The sequence below is a fragment of the Vicugna pacos genome, chromosome 18 (assembly GCF_048564905.1).
Source record: "Vicugna pacos chromosome 18, VicPac4, whole genome shotgun sequence".
Taxonomy (NCBI): Eukaryota; Metazoa; Chordata; class Mammalia; order Artiodactyla; family Camelidae; genus Vicugna; species Vicugna pacos.
The window spans coordinates 42,974,875-42,991,576 of record NC_133004.1 but is presented as its reverse complement, the minus strand read 5'-3'; the positions used below and the strand labels follow the sequence as shown (position 1 = coordinate 42,991,576).

Sequence of the window (16,702 nt, the reverse complement as noted above, 5' to 3'; positions counted from 1 at the left end):
GTATCCTGGATTGGCTGGGTGGGCTCAGTCTAGGCCACGACTTCTTAAAGGTGGAGAACTTTACCCAGCTGGACTGGAGAGATGAACTTGCTGATTTCAAAATTGGAGGAAGGTGGCCTCTAGAAACGGGGCAAAACAAGGGAATAGATACCTGGAGCAGCCAGAGGAACCGGTCCTAATTTGTGGAACTATGAGATGATAACTTTGTGTTGCTTTAAGCCACTAAGTTTGGGGTAACTTACTACAGCAATGGAAAACTGAACGCCTGAATTATGCCTGTGTTACCGTGAGGAGGCTGAGAGAGGCCGCTCGGCAATTAGCAGAGCTTGGAGAATCCAGGTCAGGTGCATCCAACTCCACATTTCTACCTGCCCGAATGGGTCAGCAGGGCAGGGCACGTGCGGCGGCCCCTTTAAGAGCGGGGCAGTGTGGGTGGTGTGGTTGCCTGGAGACCGGCCGGTCGCGACGCCGCGCTGCCCCGCACCGTCTCCGTCCGGCCTGGCCGAGCGCGCGGCGTCCCGAGCGAGGTGAGCGCCGTGTTGGGTCCCGGGGTCCCGTGGTCCCAGGCTGGTGGCCCTGCGTGCGCCACGGCGGACGTGACGGTTTGGGCCGGGTCCTCCTCCCCGAGCGGCGCGGCCTCCTAGGACCCGAACCGGTGCGCCGTGGACGGGGAGGGCCCCGGGAAGGGGCATGACCCAGCGGGAGCTCTGGGCTCAGAGAATGCGCCCTCTTTTTGTGCTGTAAACGGTCAGTAATACAGTCTCAAGCCGGGGAGAACAGAAGCTATATAAAAGTCACTAGGAAACACGCCAGGAGGACGAAATTTGCTTTATTAGCAGCTCAGACGTCGCTGATGGAGGACCAGAGAGCCTGTAGTCACGAGAGTTTAGAAGCGAGAGCAGCTTGCTTCGCTTTCAGTCGTGGGGTGGGGGTGCAGGGCCGCAAAGAGTAATGGGGTTTTGAAGGCAGAAGCAGGACCATGTTGATAAGAGCAAAGTCTAGAGGAGGGGTCAAGCGGACGCGCGGGGTGTCCAGAGGATGCCATCCAGACAGAGGAGGCATCCAATGCACCCCTTGGGGACGTGCAGGTGGACCTTGCAGTCCAGGATTCACCTGTGCGTCCTGCTTGATGGGCTGGCATGTCTTCAGTGGGGCCAGTTTTGGAGGGCCACGAAAACTAGGGCTTTGGAGCCCTGCCTGTCAGCTCTGTGACCTTGAGCAAATAATTAGCACAAGGTTTCTTGTTTGACGTAAGAGTCACTAAATCAATGGTAGTCCTGTTCTAGGATGACTTCAAGTTGAAAAACAGGAAAGTGACCGAATAATCACTGTTATCAGGTGTGCTCCCTGCCTCATACTTAGGGGTTTGGTGTATCATCTCCAGTAATCCTTATAACCGGACAAGGGACTGTTATTCCTATTCGACATCAGAAACCAAAGGACATCAAGTTACAGCAGGGAATGGGCAGTTCAGGAGCCCAAATTCAGCTCCTGAGCACCTAGCAACACTGTTGTGTGAAGAGACCCGCTTCTAAAGTATGAACTGGAGGCATATAAGACTTCAGAGGTTAAGTGGCTATTTTTCATGCCCAGGATTACTATTCTTTGTGGAACACTATTTGAAAAGAAATGGTAGACAGTGGTTCTAAGTTAGAAAAAAAAAATTTTTAGGAAATAGCCAATGCAGTATTAAAATTGTATTATTTTAAGCTGATGATATTTGATACTTGTAATTCATTCTTCCGGCTTTAGGAGAACAATAATGACATTGGGGTTGTAAAACTAGAATTGTAACTATGACTGAAACCCTTAAGTATTTTAGAGATGTAGTTTTTGTTTTTCAGATAAAACTCATTGACGTCTTGAAACAAACAGCTTTCAACCGAAGGAGTCATTTGATTCATATACATGTAAAGTAAAACAGAGGTCTTCTAAAAACCATGGTGAAGGAAAAGAAAAGAGCAGACAAAAAAGGGGATAAGTCTGCCCGCTCTCCCTTGTCTGTGTCCAATTACCCAGCGTTTTCCAAACAAGATGGCAACTCTGTGAGTCAAGATATGCCCCCAGGTGCTTCACCACCCCTGGATGTGCAGCTCAAGGAACCGGGGCTCAAGAGAGAGTCCGTAAATGAAAATCCGCAGAATGAACATACCACCCAGTATGAAGAGCCCACTCTGACCAAACTCATGGTAGAAAGGTGATTTTTATTAAAAAAATTTTTTTACTCTTTTTTTTTTAAATGGAGGTACTGGAGATTGACCCCAAGACCTTGTGCGTGCTAAGCATGCGCTCTAGCACTGAGCTGTATCCCCACCCCTAAAAGGCGATTTTAATGAGCTGCATCTCCCTGTTCTACCACTTTCATGCTCTCCGTCCCCTCTGTCAGTCATCTCACATTGTAGCTTTACCTCTGTCTCCCTAGGTGACTGTGAAAATCTATGACTTCAGCACTGTTCTCTCTCCTAGAGTTTTAGGTTCAAATTTTTATCTCCCTCCTGGACATCATCTACTGAACTTCAAACTCCCTGTGTCCCAAAGCCATGACTGCGGGACTTGAAGTGCAGTTATCTGGATTTGTGTCTTAGCTGTGTGACATTAACCCCATTGCCGAACCTTTCTGAGCCTCAATTTCTTTTTTTAAAAAATATTTTATTTATTTATTATTGTATTATTTAATTACCTTATTTTCATGGTGGAGGAAGGTAATTAGGTTTATTTTTAGAGGAGGTACTGGAGATTCAACCCAGGACCTTGTGGATGCTAAACATGCGCTCTGCCACTGAGCTGTACTCTGCCCCTGTCCCTCGTTTCTGATTGACCAGATCCCACCCACTCTTTTCCTGTAATTCTTCCCAGAAAGAAGTAACTTTCCTTGAAACTTTTTTTTATCATCCTTATCACTTTCTGTTATGTGTTACTATATACGTAGTATGTATTACATCTGTATTCTGTATGAATTACTATGATTTGTTCACAAGTCCCAGCTTCTCTGCCAGGCTGAAACTTCCTTGGGAGCAGAGACACCCAGAGGTTCAAACAGCAGACCTGAGGCCCTGCAGGTGCTCCATCCAGATTTAGAGCTTGAATGATGTCCGCGACTGTTTATGAATGAGGTGCTGTGTGCCAGCTCTGGGTCGAGCATTACAGAAGTATCTGGGGAAGTGTGAAATATGGTTGGAATAGGCCGTGCCTGACCATGACCCACGTTGTGCTGTTTTTAGGGACGTTCAGCAGAGTGTCAGCATCTGCTCTGAATGTGTTCAGGGAAGGTGGGACCTGCAGTTGCCCTGACACAAGAGGGACTCAGAGCAGGTCAGGATCCAGGAAACGTGTATGCATGTTTTGGGGGTGAGGGGGGCCGTCGCTGACAGCACTGCATTGAGCTATTGTGAATTCTTTTTAAGAATCCTTTACATTTTCTTAGCAGGGAGGGTATAGCTCAGTGGTAGAGCACATGCTTAGCATGCATGAGGTCCTGGGTTCAATCCCCGGTCCCTCCCTTAAGATAAATAGATAACTAAACCTAATTACTTCCCCCTACCAAAAAAAAAAAAGAATCTTTTGCATTTTCGTTATTCATTGTTTTTAATTACTGAAATGCTGTGTATTCATTCTGATGAATGAGATAATGCAAAGTTATCTTAAGAGTGAATCACCTCCCTCTCACAGCTTACCACCACCACACATTAATTTGAATAAAGTCTTTTTGGGTTTTATGGGTAAATAATCACCTAATCTTTAAATTAAAATAATTTCCTAACTCTTCAATATTTACACATCAATTATTTGTTTCTTGACCTTCTGCATGAATTAGAAGCACTAAAACACTATTGAATATTTGGTGGTCAAAGCAGGAATCCCATCATGCTCCTGATTTTAACGGAATTAACTTCAATATTTCATTCTTAAAAATCATATAAGGTATTTTTTTTTCCGTGAATGGTCTATTATGTTTAAGTAGTTTCCTCATATTGTAACATTAGAATTTTTAAACATTGAAGGATAGTTGATTTACAATGTTGTGTTAGTTTCAAGTGTACAGCAGACTGATTCAGTTATATATCTAAATATACATACATTTTCAGATTCTTTTTCATTATAGGTTATTACAAGAAATTGAATGTAGTTCACTGTGCTACGTTTCATTTATTTTGTTGCAGCTATGAAGGGGGAAAAGTCCACGGACGGTACGAGGGGGAAGGCTTTGCCGTCTTTCAAGGAGGCGGTACCTACCACGTGAGTTACACGTTTGGGGGCTGGAGGGGACGACTGTGTGGGGTAAAGCCCATTGATTCTTCAAAAGAAATTGGAAGTACTTAATGATGATTTTATTTTGGGCCGAGAGTACACATTTTACTGTTAAAACATAACTTGGTACAACTGAAGTGGTCATTTTACCTTTTTTTTTTTTTTTTACCTTTTCCCAAGTTTTATTGTACAAACCACATTAACGTCAGTGAAGTAAATAACAAATGGTAAAATCCCAGTATCATCATCCTTTTGCCATAAGTGTTTTCAGTTTGCTGTGTCCCTTTTATTCCTTGAATGGATGTAGCAGTGTTGTTACCTGGGCATAGTAATTGTGTGGGTCATGTCTTGAATCTTTTTTCCCTCAGGAACGCATTGCTGTATTGATGCCTGGTTTTTATAACTTAAAAGAGTTTTTTTTGTTTGGTAAAATACACATTAAATAGACCGTTTTTAAGTGAAAGGTCAGTAGCTTTAAGTACATTCACATTGTTGTACAACCATCGCCACCGTCCATCTCCAGAACTTCCTCATCATCCCAGACTCTGTCCCCATTAAACACTAACTCCCCATCCCCTCCTCCATAATTACTATTTTAAATATCACATGGTGTTTTAATTTACCATTCAGAACTGTACCCTGATTGTTAGATACTTTTGGTGTGTTTTCATTTTTTGCCCTTATCAATAATATCACAGTGGACGCATCCATCCATCCATCCATCCATTTGTTCAGATTATCAAAGAAATATGTGCTTATTGTAGGAGAACATATTTTCGTAGTTGAGGTTAAAAGGCAGAGGTTTCAGTGCCCCAGGTTTTCCCTTTAACCTACAACGTGTTCATTTTCCCGTGTCGTAAAAACTCTTAAAAACACCATCAATCACGGCTGAATAATATAAAAATGACTGTACCGTCTGGCCTCTGCTGGTTTCGGCATTCATAGTGTTTCTTTATCCTGACTGGAGTCTTCTTTCATCACGATCGATCGTGCTCCTGGGAGGCACCGATGTGTATGTAATGCCGAGGTACCTAGTGCTTGTTCCCACGGGGTTAACCCCTCCTGGTCGGCTGAGGACGTGATGACAGCCTCGTCTGGGTGCTTGGCTGGATCCCTTCAGGTTCGCAGTTACCCGGTAGCTCGAGTCTGGCCTCACCCCTCCCCCTGATGGGGAGCAAACATCCCTCTGTTTCTAGAGGAGCCCCTCCCTCACTGCCAGCAGCTTGCTCTGTAAACTCCCCTACCCTCCAGTTGTTTTGATTAAAGAACAATCAATTAGCTCGATCTCCTTTTTAATTTTTTTATTTTTGGGGGGAGGAATAATTATGTTTGTTTGTTTGTTTGTTTATTTTAGAGGAGGCACCGGGGATTGAACCCAGGACCTCACATGCTCAGCACAGGCTCTACCACAGAGCTACACCCGCCCCGCCCCCATCTCCTTTAAACTGTAGGGGAGGGGGAACCAACAGTAGGCCCGTGCCCCACATGGGTCAGCTGTGGTCTGTCACGCGTTCACATCACAACCTCCTAAAGAGAGACCATCCAAACAAGCCTGTCACAAAGCACTTACCCTCCCCACGTGGATGGGTGCCATCCTTTGCGTTCTAGTTTGTTAAAAATGCTGCTCATCACGACCACAGTTGATTCCCCAGTCCAGCCAAGAGCCGCAGCCTGCATCCGCAAAATCGTGGCTTCCCCCCAGTTCCCGAGCACCAGCCCGGCCTGACGTGCGCCCACGTGAACCAGGGTAGATGCTCTAATGGTCTTCTTGCTCCTGAGGTTAGGGTGGTGGTTAGCAAAGCGGGTTCCCAGGGACAAGCAGCAGCACCTGGGAATTTTTTCAAACTGCAAATTCTCAGGTCCCAGCTCAGATCTGGTGAATCAGAATCTCCATGGTGGGAAGTGGGCTGAGCAGTGTTTTCACCGCCCCCCACCCGACTCTAATGCATTGTAGGGTTTGAGAATCACTGACTTAGTGCACTGTTGACATCGATTCTCGATTCTCGATTCTCCCCAGCTGCCAAGCCTTGACCCCACCTCCTCTAACAAGGTGATTTTGAAAAAGAACTGGATGTAATTCTATCCTTGTTTCCTCTGGTTGCATTTAGACGTGTAGCTATGTCAAGTTTTTAACAACTAATTCACATACAAAAACAGTAGACACTCCATAATGAACAACACTGACAACTGTATATTGTGTACATACACGTATATGTGAATGTGCACACACACGCACCGCTAATTCCCAGTAAGGAAAACGAAGTGTAAAGTTCACAAATGTCATCCTTTCTGATATCCACATAATGGTTTTAACCAGGCCTGTCTAGTCTAAATAATTTTCCAAAACCCTTAAACTTTGGAACACAAAGCCTGAAGCATATGATGTTCTTTTGAACTATAGAATTTTCCAATAGCTTAGTTGGCAGAGGAAGCCTGAATTTACAGCTCCGTGTCACAGCTGCACAGCGCTGCCTGGTATAAACTGTAGGGAATTGGGTTTTTGGGGGACTCCTCCTTGGATCCTTTTTAGAACAGATGGACGCCAGTGCGGGCCAGCTCCAAGCTGAACACTAGGTGAGCAGATCTGTGGAATGTGGCCCCGTTCTTTATTTTTGTTAATTCAAGTGCAGTCGGTTTACAATGTTGTGTTAATTTCTGGTGAACGTGTCTCTGTTCTAAGTGGAGTCCATGGGCGGCAGTTGTATAAAATCAAGATCGAGCCTAAGGGTTTGTTGTTGTTCTGTTTTGAAGGGTATGTTTTCAGAAGGACTCCTGCATGGACAAGGGACTTATGTCTGGGCCGATGGACTGAAATATGAGGTAAAGCATATAATGCATTATACTCCTAAGTATGAAGTTTGTTTTTTTTTTCCCAGAATGACGATCTTCAGGTCCATCCATGTTGCTGCAAATGGCATTATTTCCCCCTTTTTAATGGCTGAATAGTATTCCATTCTATAAATATACCACAACTTCTTTATCCAGTCATCTGTTGATGGACATTTAGGTGGTTTCCATGTCTTGGCTACTGTAAATAGAGCTGCTGTGAACATTGGGGGTGCAGGTGTCTTTTTGAATTAGAGTTCCCTCCAGATGTATGGCCAGAGTGGGATTGCTGGATCATATGGTTAAGTCTATTTTTAGTCTTTTGAGGACTCTTCCTACTGTTTTCCATAATGGCTGCACCAAACTACATTCCCAGCAGCAGTGTAGGAGGGTTCCCTTTTCTCCACACCTCTCCAGCATTTATTAAGTATGAGATTTAATGGTCAGGTTCCCCCAGTTAAACACACTAGTTTCATAAAAGTAGCTCAGCATATGGGTTAAAAGAAAGGCACAAAACCAAAGGAACTCGTTACTGCACGGGACCCTCTAAATTGTCACCAGTTTGGTCTGGATGTTCTAGAGGCGTTCTGTGTGCTCTGGGCATGGCCAGCATATGTGCATATGTTTAGTCTCTCCCATTTTTTTTTTTTACAACAAATGGTTTGTTACACGCTCTCTTCTGCACTTTTATTTCCTAGAGCTGAAATACTGTCCATTCAGCCAGATGTGCCTATTTTTACGGGCTGCTTGTGTTCCATTGTGTGGGTTTCACTTAGCCTGTCTTGTTGGGTTCAAGGGAATATATATTTTTAAATCAGTGCCTCCCAGAATGGGCACCGGTTTCAACCCCTACCCACAGCGTGTGTGCCTGAAACACTGTTCTGAAAGTTGCAGTTGTAGAGCTGCTTATGTGATGGTGTTTGTAAGTTGTAATGAAGGTATTTAAAACAGAGGCACAGAAAGCACATATTCAAATAACAGCCAGGTGAGGGAAACAGGCAAGTCTGGGCCAAGAGGATGCCTAACTGGCCTAGGTAGTGGGAGACGAGGTGGAGGGAGAGCGAGGGGAGGGTCCACCTTCACTGTCACGGAGCAGAGAGAAGGTCTGAAGCCCAGGGGAGCTGGAGGACTGGGTCCCAACCATGGTTTCAGGGCAGCCTCTGCCGGGAAACTCCCTTCCCTCCAGACACCCGCCTCCTGGCCTGGGCCTCTGGTTCACATCTCTGGAAGTCAGGTGGGGCTCATTCTTGCAGACACAGACCCCTACCCACACCCCTGGCCCCCCTGCCACCAGCCCAGTCAAGAGGGTTTATGGGGCCAGTGAATTAGCCTCCTCAAGGTACGTTCCAGAATCTAAAGCTCCCATGGTGAGGCTTGGAAGCCACCACTGCACCATGTCACCTGCTAGCTTCTTGGATCTTGGTCTGCACACAGGTTTCCTGTTAGTTTATTCCACCTGGGCTTCTGCCCGGTGGCAGATCAGGCGAGGGAGGATGGGCGTGTAGAGAAGGGAGGAGGAGGTGGAAGCTGGGGAGGCAGGTGAGCTATCCACCTGTTTTCATGGGAAGAGAGGTTGGAGTGATGTTTGCAGTCAAGGACGCTCACAGGTGAGGGCTCTCCTTACTGCTTTCTTCCCGCCACTCTGATGGCATTTTTGCCCCAGGGGGACTTTGTGAAGAACCTCCCCATGAACCATGGCATCTACACGTGGCTGGACGGCAGCACCTACGAAGGAGAAGTGCTCAACAGCATGAGGAACGGGTTTGGCATATTCAAGTGCGGCACTCAGCCCGTGTCCTACATCGGCCACCAGTGCCACGGCAAGAGACATGGGAAGGTGGGTGAGGCAGCCACGTGGCCCCCATCTGTGAATAGAATGTGCAGACACGGAGGGCGGGAAGTAGTGGGGCTGTTAAAGGTCTGCTCACTTTTTGTTTACTGAGGTGAACTTCACGTCACGTGAAATTAACCATTTTGGAATGAACAATTCAGTGGCATTTAGTACATTCACCATATTGTGCAGCTTCCACCTCTGTCTCATCCCTAAACATTTTCCTGACTCCAAAACAAAACCCCACACCCGTTAGGCAGTTTTTCCCCACTCCCTTCCCAGCCCCAGGAAACCACTGACCTACTTTATGTCCCTATGGGTTCACCTATTCTGGACATCTTATGTAAATGGAATCATACAATATGTGACCTTTTGTGTCTGGCTTCTTTCACTGAGGATCACCCTTTTGAGGTTCATCTGTGCTGTAGGTAGTTCATTCTTTTTTATGGCTAAATAATATTCCACAGTATGGATGTACCACATTTTGTTTATCCACTTATTCATTGGATGTTTCCCTCTTTTGGCTACTGTCAGTAATGCTGCTGTGACTATGAGTGAAAAGATTTGAGTACCTATTTTCAGTTCTTCTGGGTATACACCTAGGAATGGAGTTGTTGGGTCTTACGGTAACTCAACGTTTAACATTTTGAGGAGCCACCCAACTGTTTTCCATGGTGGCTGCACCGTTTTACATTCTCACCAGCAAATGTAGGTTATAGCCACTTATAAGCAAGGTTGTCATTTTGGGTACTGTCTCACTTTTGCATAGGATGATAAAATACTGGAGCAGTGTTCATAGAAAATGTCATAAGAAAAGAAAAAGTCTGTCATTATAATGGTCACTTTACTCAGATTTAGACAGTTCCCTTGGATTCTGTGTTTTGAGCTTGTAGCAGATCAGTTCTGACATGTTGGTGGGGTGGGGGATGGTAACGTCTAGATGGAGGCACCAGGGTGGTTGTAGGGAGGAACAGATTAGTTTGATAATGAGGAAGAAGATAGAAGAATCACACACAAACACACACACACACACAGACATAAGCCAGTGAATAAACAAGCAATCTGAGGGCATTCAGTGTAGATCTGAATACCTTGCACAGTGGCTGGTACCACGCCCTGAAAGGAGTCATCAAAGTGCCATGTTCACTTACGCTCAGGGACAGTAAAATAAGTAAAACGGTTTTGGTACACAAAAGAGAGGTGCCTTCAGTCACCTTTAGGTGACAACAAAACAGGATTTCTTTAGGTATTTATTTAACTTCTGGTTACTGAATATAATGAATATACTGAATATAATGGCTGTAGTCATTTCATGCCTTCATGTGATACTTTGTTCTTAAGGATTAATTGATTTGTAACATCTCATTCTTGCTTGGTGGGCACCTTACCATTTTTTAAAATTGAAGTAGAGTTGATTTGCAATGTTGTGTTAGCTTCTGATGTACAGAAAAATGACTCAGTTATATATATATATATACACATATATATACGTATACACACACATATATATACGTATATATATATATATGTATTCTTTTTAGGATTCTTTTTCATGATAATTTATTACAAGATACTGAATATTGCTCCCTGTGCTTTACGTTAGGACCTTGTTTATTTTATATACTGTAGTCTGTGTCTGCTAATCCCAAATTCCTAATATATCTCTCCCTCTGTTCCCCCTGGTAATCATGTTTGTTTCCTATGTCTGTGAGTCTCTTTCTCTTTTGTAAATAAGTTCATTTGTACCATTTTTAAAAAAGATTCCACATATAAGTGAGATCATATGATATTTGCCTTTCTCTCTGATTTCACTTTGTATGATGATCTCTAAGTCCACCCATGTTGTTGCAGATGGCATTATTTCATTCTTTTTCATGGCTGAGTAATATTCCACGTGTGTGTGTGTGTGTGTGTGTGTGTGTGTGTGTGTGTGTGTGTGTACACGCATATCTTCTTTATCATCATCTGTCATTGGTCAGTTAGGTTGCTCAATTTACCATATTCTTGATCACAAAACAGAAACATAATATGGACTATCTGTCTTGCCTAAGTATGACACTGACTTCTGTTTCATTTAGGCTCGCTCCTTAAATTTGTACATTTTTATCTTTACCTTAAAAAAATTTGCTTTTTGAGGCTTGGTTTTTATAAAATGATATTCTTTGTTCTAGGGCTCCATTTATTACAACCAAGACGGCACCTCCTGGTACGAGGGCGACTGGGTGTACAACATCAAACAGGGCTGGGGGGTTAGATGGTAGGTATCACCGCTGCCGTGTTTGGGGTGTTGGTGAAAAGAGTTTGTGGGCCCAGGTAATTTTCACTTAGGCTATTTAGACATAAGGGGCAGGACTTACAGAGAACACATTTTCTATATAAGCAGGGTGGGTATTTACATTAGCCCCAGTATAATCTGCACAGTGATGAAATATTCTGCAGAAAATTTAGAAAAACACCATATTAAATATGATGTCTAATCGTTACTGTTTCACTTTATTACATGTGGAAACTGCCTCTTTGTCCCCTGGATTAATCACAGATCTCCCGCATTAATTGTACGTTTTCTGAGGAATGTTGACATGCTGGCTTGATTTGAGATTGAGCACACAGCATTATATTTTAAGGCTTAACATATTTGGGGGCGAAAATATTTAACTAGTCATAATGCTATAGGGAGTTATTTTTAAAAGATTAAAAAACCCTGTTCTTATCTGCCTTGCCACCTCATTAAATAATCAGAAGGTTTAATAAAATGACTTACTCTGCCTCCTAGGACGATCATTTTTACTGACCACAGGCCTACCCATGGAGCTGAAACCCCAGGAAGGCCGTGTGGGTGCAAGGTGGTATTCTTCAAAGGTGTTTAGGAAGAAAGGTTAAGAAAGTCCCAATAAAAGTAAACATTGTTGGGGGGAGGGTAAAGCTCAGTGGTAGAGTGTGCGCTTGGCGTGCACGAGGTCCTGGGTTCCATCCCCAGTGCCTCCATTAAAAAAAGAAAAGAACAAACCTGGTTACCTCAGCCCCAAAAACAAAATCTTAAAAAACAATTAAATGTTATATATGAGATAACTGTTCTTAATTGTTTTTTTGGGGGGGTTGGTCCTAGTTACAAATCTGGAAACATCTATGAAGGACAGTGGGAAAACAACGTGCGGCACGGGGAGGGCAGGATGAGGTGGCTGACCACCAACGAAGAGTACACCGGCCAGTGGGATAGGGGCATCCAGGTACCGTGCAGCTGGTTTTAGCTCCTCTCACGTTTTACTTTCTCTGATGTTTCTCAGTTTTCAATTCAGTTGATACTTGCTCTTTGTTATTACTTTCCTCCTGCATGCTTTGGGTTTAATTTGCTCTTTTCCTAGAATTAAATTGATGCTGTATCGATTTGAGATGATTCTTCTTTTCTATTGTAAACATTTACTACTACAGTTTTTCCTCTTAGCACTGCTTTGTCTGTATCCCACTGATTTTTATATATTATGTTTTATTTTTTGTTCATTTCAAAATATTTTCTAATTTCCCCATGACTTCCTCTTTTGCTAATAAATTATTTTGAAGTATGTTGTTTAATTTCCAACTATTTGGGCATTTTCCCAGATATGTTTCTGTTTTTTGTTTGTTTAATTCCACTGTGGTCAGAGAACATACTCTGTCTGATTGCATTTCTTTTCAACACGTTGGTGTTCATCTTGGTCTGTCTTGGTGAACGTCACATGTGTTTCTGCTTTGGCTGAGTGAAGTTTTCTCTAGATGCTGGGCAGGTCAGGATGGTTGGTAGTGTTGCTCAGGTTTTCTGCGTCATTGCTCATTTTCTGTCTACTTTTTCTCCCCATTTCTGAGACAACAGGAGTGCTGACGCGTCCGAATGTGACTGTAGGTGTGTCTGTTTCTCCTCTCAGATCTGTCAGTCTTTGCCCCATCTGCCTTGATGCTCTGTTGGTGTGTGTATACACCTTTAGGATTTTATGCCTTCTTGGTGAGTTGGCCACCCTTTTTATCATTTTATAATGATGCTCTTTTAACCCTGATGACTTTTATTCCTCTGAAGTCTACTTTTTCTGATATGAGTATAGCCAGTCCACTTCCTCGTCTTTTAAGTTTTAATAGTAGTAAAATACATATCCCGTCTGAACCATTTTTAAGTGTAGACAGTACAGTGTTAAGTACATTCATGCTGTTGGGCAGCCATCACCACCGTCCATCCAAGGAACTCTTCATTTTGCGAAACTGAGACTCTGTAGCTATTGAACAGTAACTCCCCACTTCTGTCTCCCTCGGCCCCTGGCAACCACCATTCTACTTTCTGTCTCTGTGAATTTGACTCCTCCAGGTACCTTATCAGAGTGGAATCATACAGTATTTAGCCTTTCGTGACTGGCTTCTTTCACTTAATATAATGTCCTCAAGGTACATCCATCCTTTGCAGGTGTCAGAATTCCCTTCCTTTTTAAGGCTGAATAATATTCCACTGTATGGACAGACCACATTTTGTTTATCCATTTATTCCTCAGTGGACACTTCGGTTGCGTCCACCTTTTGGATATTGCAAATGCTGCTGCTCTGAACATGTGTGTACAAATATTTATTTGATTTCCAGCGCTCTGTTCTTTTCACTATATACTCAGAAGTTATAGAATGATATATATATATAGGAGCATTCCATTGTTCAAAAAATTATATATGTATTTATGTTTGCATATAATATGTTGATTTAGTATGACTGTGCCTGGGGAAAATAGCAGTGGTTTTTCAAACCCAGCTAGTGGTTACCTCTGGAAAGTGGGATTGAGGAGGGGATATTTTTATCAATCTGTATGTTAAAAATAAATAAAATTTAAAATAATAATTAAAATAATCAATATTAAGCCAGTCACTTTATATACATTATCTTTTTTAAGGAGGTACTGGGGACTGAACCCAGGGCCTCGTGTATGCTCAGTACACGCTCTACTCACCTAATTAGCCTTAGGTCAGAAGGCTGGTTAGGAAGTAGCCGAGCTGAGACTGAACCCAAGTCTGTGTGACTCCAGCGTCCAGGCTCTTTGCCCCTTCACATGAGTCCTGTGTCTGATCTGTACGTAATTTTAAGTGGATTCAGGTTAACAGAGGAAACATTCTAAGCAAGTCTCATGGGGATTTGCTTTCTTTTCAGAATGGCTTTGGAACACACACATGGTTTCTAAAGAGAATCCCCTACTCCCAGTATCCTTTGAGAAATGAATACATAGGAGAGTTTGTAAAGGGGGCCCGTCACGGCCATGGGAAGTTTTACTATGCCAGTGGAGCCATGTATGAAGGAGAATGGGTTTCCAACAAAAAACATGGCATGGTAAGTCCAGACCTGGGAAGGTTACATTTTAAAGATAATGTAAAGGTGTGTCATTCTCTACCTAGTAAAATTCACCATCCATTTTTGCATAGGTTAGCTTTTGTTAAGATGCTTACATATAATTTAAAATAATTTCCAATGCATCATCAATTTTCTGTATATTTAGAGGTTCTTTATTAGTTTGTATTGCGTGTGTGTGCGCGTGTGCACATGTTGCAGTGCTTTTGTTTGCAAGTAACAAAATCTAGCTTAATCTTCCATAAATGATAAAGAATAATGTGGGTTTCAGGGCTGGTTTGATTCAGCAGCTCAGTGGTGTCAGGGTCTCTCTTCCATCTATCCATGTCTCCTACCATGTCAGCTTCACTCTTATGCTGCCCCTCCCTCATGACTGTAAGGTAGCTGCTGTGGTTCCAAGGCTTCACACCTACATACTACACTAAGTAGAAGGAGAGGAGAAACTCTTTACAGAGAAGTTTCCCATGAATGCCCTTAGTTTCACCGAGCTGAATTGGGTCATTTGCCCACCTCTGAGTCAGACTGACTATTGGCCTGGGTTTGACAAATGTCAAGAAAGTCTCCATTCTGTGACAGGCACTCTGCTGGCCACTAGCATATTTAATAAGCTGCACTCTGTGATCTTGGGGTGCTTAAAGTTGGGGAGAGATTGTGGGGCAGATAGAGGAGAGGAGGAGAAGAGAAGGGGAATTGGGAGGAGGAGCGAGGATTTACACGGTGACCTGAGACCCCAGGAGCCTGATTCTATGTGGACTCAGCACAGATCTTAACAAACCAAAGCCTCCAAACCCTTGAAAAAGGTACTGATGTACATTTACCAATGGTTTCCTAAGAAGAATTTTCCTAAGGTACAAAAAGCTACCTTTCTATCTGCAGGGCCGGTTAACTTTCAAGAATGGGCGTGTGTATGATGGTCCGTTTTGCAATGACCACATAGCGGAGTTTCCAGATCTTGAAGGTGAATTGATAAGTTACCCGGACCTGCCTTCAGAACCTGGCCTCAGGAGCCAGTCCCTCGGATCCTCCGTCAGCACCGGTAGGGAGCGTCCACCTGTCAGCTGAAGGCAAATCAAAGTATCACATCCACGATCTCTCGTCATCACAGATGCACCTAGTATTTCAGGAAATGGACGTTTCCTGGGCGCTACTGATTTCTTATAGGTTTTTGAATACTTTTGTATCACACTTCTGTGGAAAATTATTTTAACATAACGTTGAAGCATTTTAACATTGCTTTTCACAAGTACCCCCTATGTTTTCCCTCATTTGCTAGAAATCATCAGAAAGCTTGATGGCAGTGAAAGCAGTTCCGTGTTAGGATTGAGCATTGAGCTGGATCTCAGCTTGGTGCTGAACATGTTCCCTGAGAGAGACCAGCCAGAAGAAAAGAAGCAGGTAAAAGCCTTCTGTGTTGTTAGAAACGTGTATTTTAGGCTTGAACATTAGCAGACTCTCCATGGTCCTGGGAAGACACAGTTGATGACTGCAGTCGTGTATTGTCTCTTTGAACGCCCAAGAGATGCTCTGATTATGTCATCATGTTGAATTTACGAGGCAACCCTGTGGGTGAGCAGGCTCCCTGAGAACACGGAAGCCCGGATCGGGGGATTCAGTGAATTACCCAGAGCCCGTAGAGTCAAGTCACCATCCCAGCCCGCTTGGTCTGAAGACCAGGGCTGTGGCCACCCTGCTCTGTAGGTCATTTGTTCTGCTGTGTGTTATGGGCTGCTGGGATTCAAAAGAATTTCAGAAATTTAGAGAATATTAGAAATCTAGAAATACTTAGAGATGGAAAAAATTATGTGTAGCTGGACTGCAGTTGATCAACATCTGTCAAATCACTGCCACCAATTTACACCTGAGTATCATGTCCCCCGGCTTTGATGGGGTCGGGGGGGCTTGGTATGATTCTTCGATGAAACCGTTGTTGAGGATGTTGTTTGTGGTAGGAGGACCAGCGGTACCTCAGAACTACAAAGCATCTTTGCCCCTTTTCCCTTCCTCATCGCTGCCTCCTCTGGCCCCTAGTTCTTTGGGCCTTAGAAGTGATGACTGCCCATCCCCCACCCTCCCCATTTCTGTCCCCTTGGTCAACACTGTAAATCAGGCCTCTAGTATCACTCACTTCATCTGCTGCAAGATTCTTGTTAAAAATAGGAATCTTTACCACTTTTTCCAGTTACAAAATTAATACTCAGCACCTGTAGAAAATTTAGAAAATGCAGTTAAGAAAGAGAATCTCCACCCAGACAAAATCTTGTGAGCACCTTCCCAGTTTTTTCTGTGCATTCTGTCTCGAAATGGTTCCTTCTGTTAATACAATCTCTATTTTCGTGGGGAGCTTAATGATAGCTACTCACTGCCGTCAAATACTCTTTTACGATGTCATTTTGAGATGAAGAAACATTTATATTGATTTACCAAAACAGAAGAGATCACATTATCTGTCT

At 43.5% G+C, this 16,702-nt stretch overlaps 1 protein-coding gene across 5 annotated transcripts in view; it reads left to right on the top strand.

Annotated features, from left to right (window-relative positions):
- The first annotated feature begins 439 nt into the window (after positions 1–439).
- Positions 440–16,702, top strand: part of LOC102530385 (radial spoke head 10 homolog B) — a 39,148-nt gene continuing 22,885 nt past the window's right edge. Inside the window, exons 1-10 of one of the 5 annotated variants that reach the window (XM_015244605.3) lie at positions 440–527; positions 1,845–2,197; positions 4,161–4,236; positions 7,000–7,068; positions 8,738–8,911; positions 11,077–11,162; positions 12,012–12,132; positions 14,058–14,234; positions 15,129–15,288; positions 15,526–15,647. In XM_015244605.3, coding sequence (XP_015100091.2) covers positions 1,941–2,197; positions 4,161–4,236; positions 7,000–7,068; positions 8,738–8,911; positions 11,077–11,162; positions 12,012–12,132; positions 14,058–14,234; positions 15,129–15,288; positions 15,526–15,647 — 1,242 coding nt within the window. In that variant the 5' untranslated portion in view covers positions 440–527; positions 1,845–1,940. Of the gene's footprint in view, positions 528–549; positions 748–1,830; positions 2,198–4,160; positions 4,237–6,999; positions 7,069–8,737; positions 8,912–11,076; positions 11,163–12,011; positions 12,133–14,057; positions 14,235–15,128; positions 15,289–15,525; positions 15,648–16,702 lie in introns of those variants that run through there. The other 4 variants (XM_072943331.1, XM_072943330.1, XM_072943328.1 and 1 more) reach the window with 4 other exon arrangements.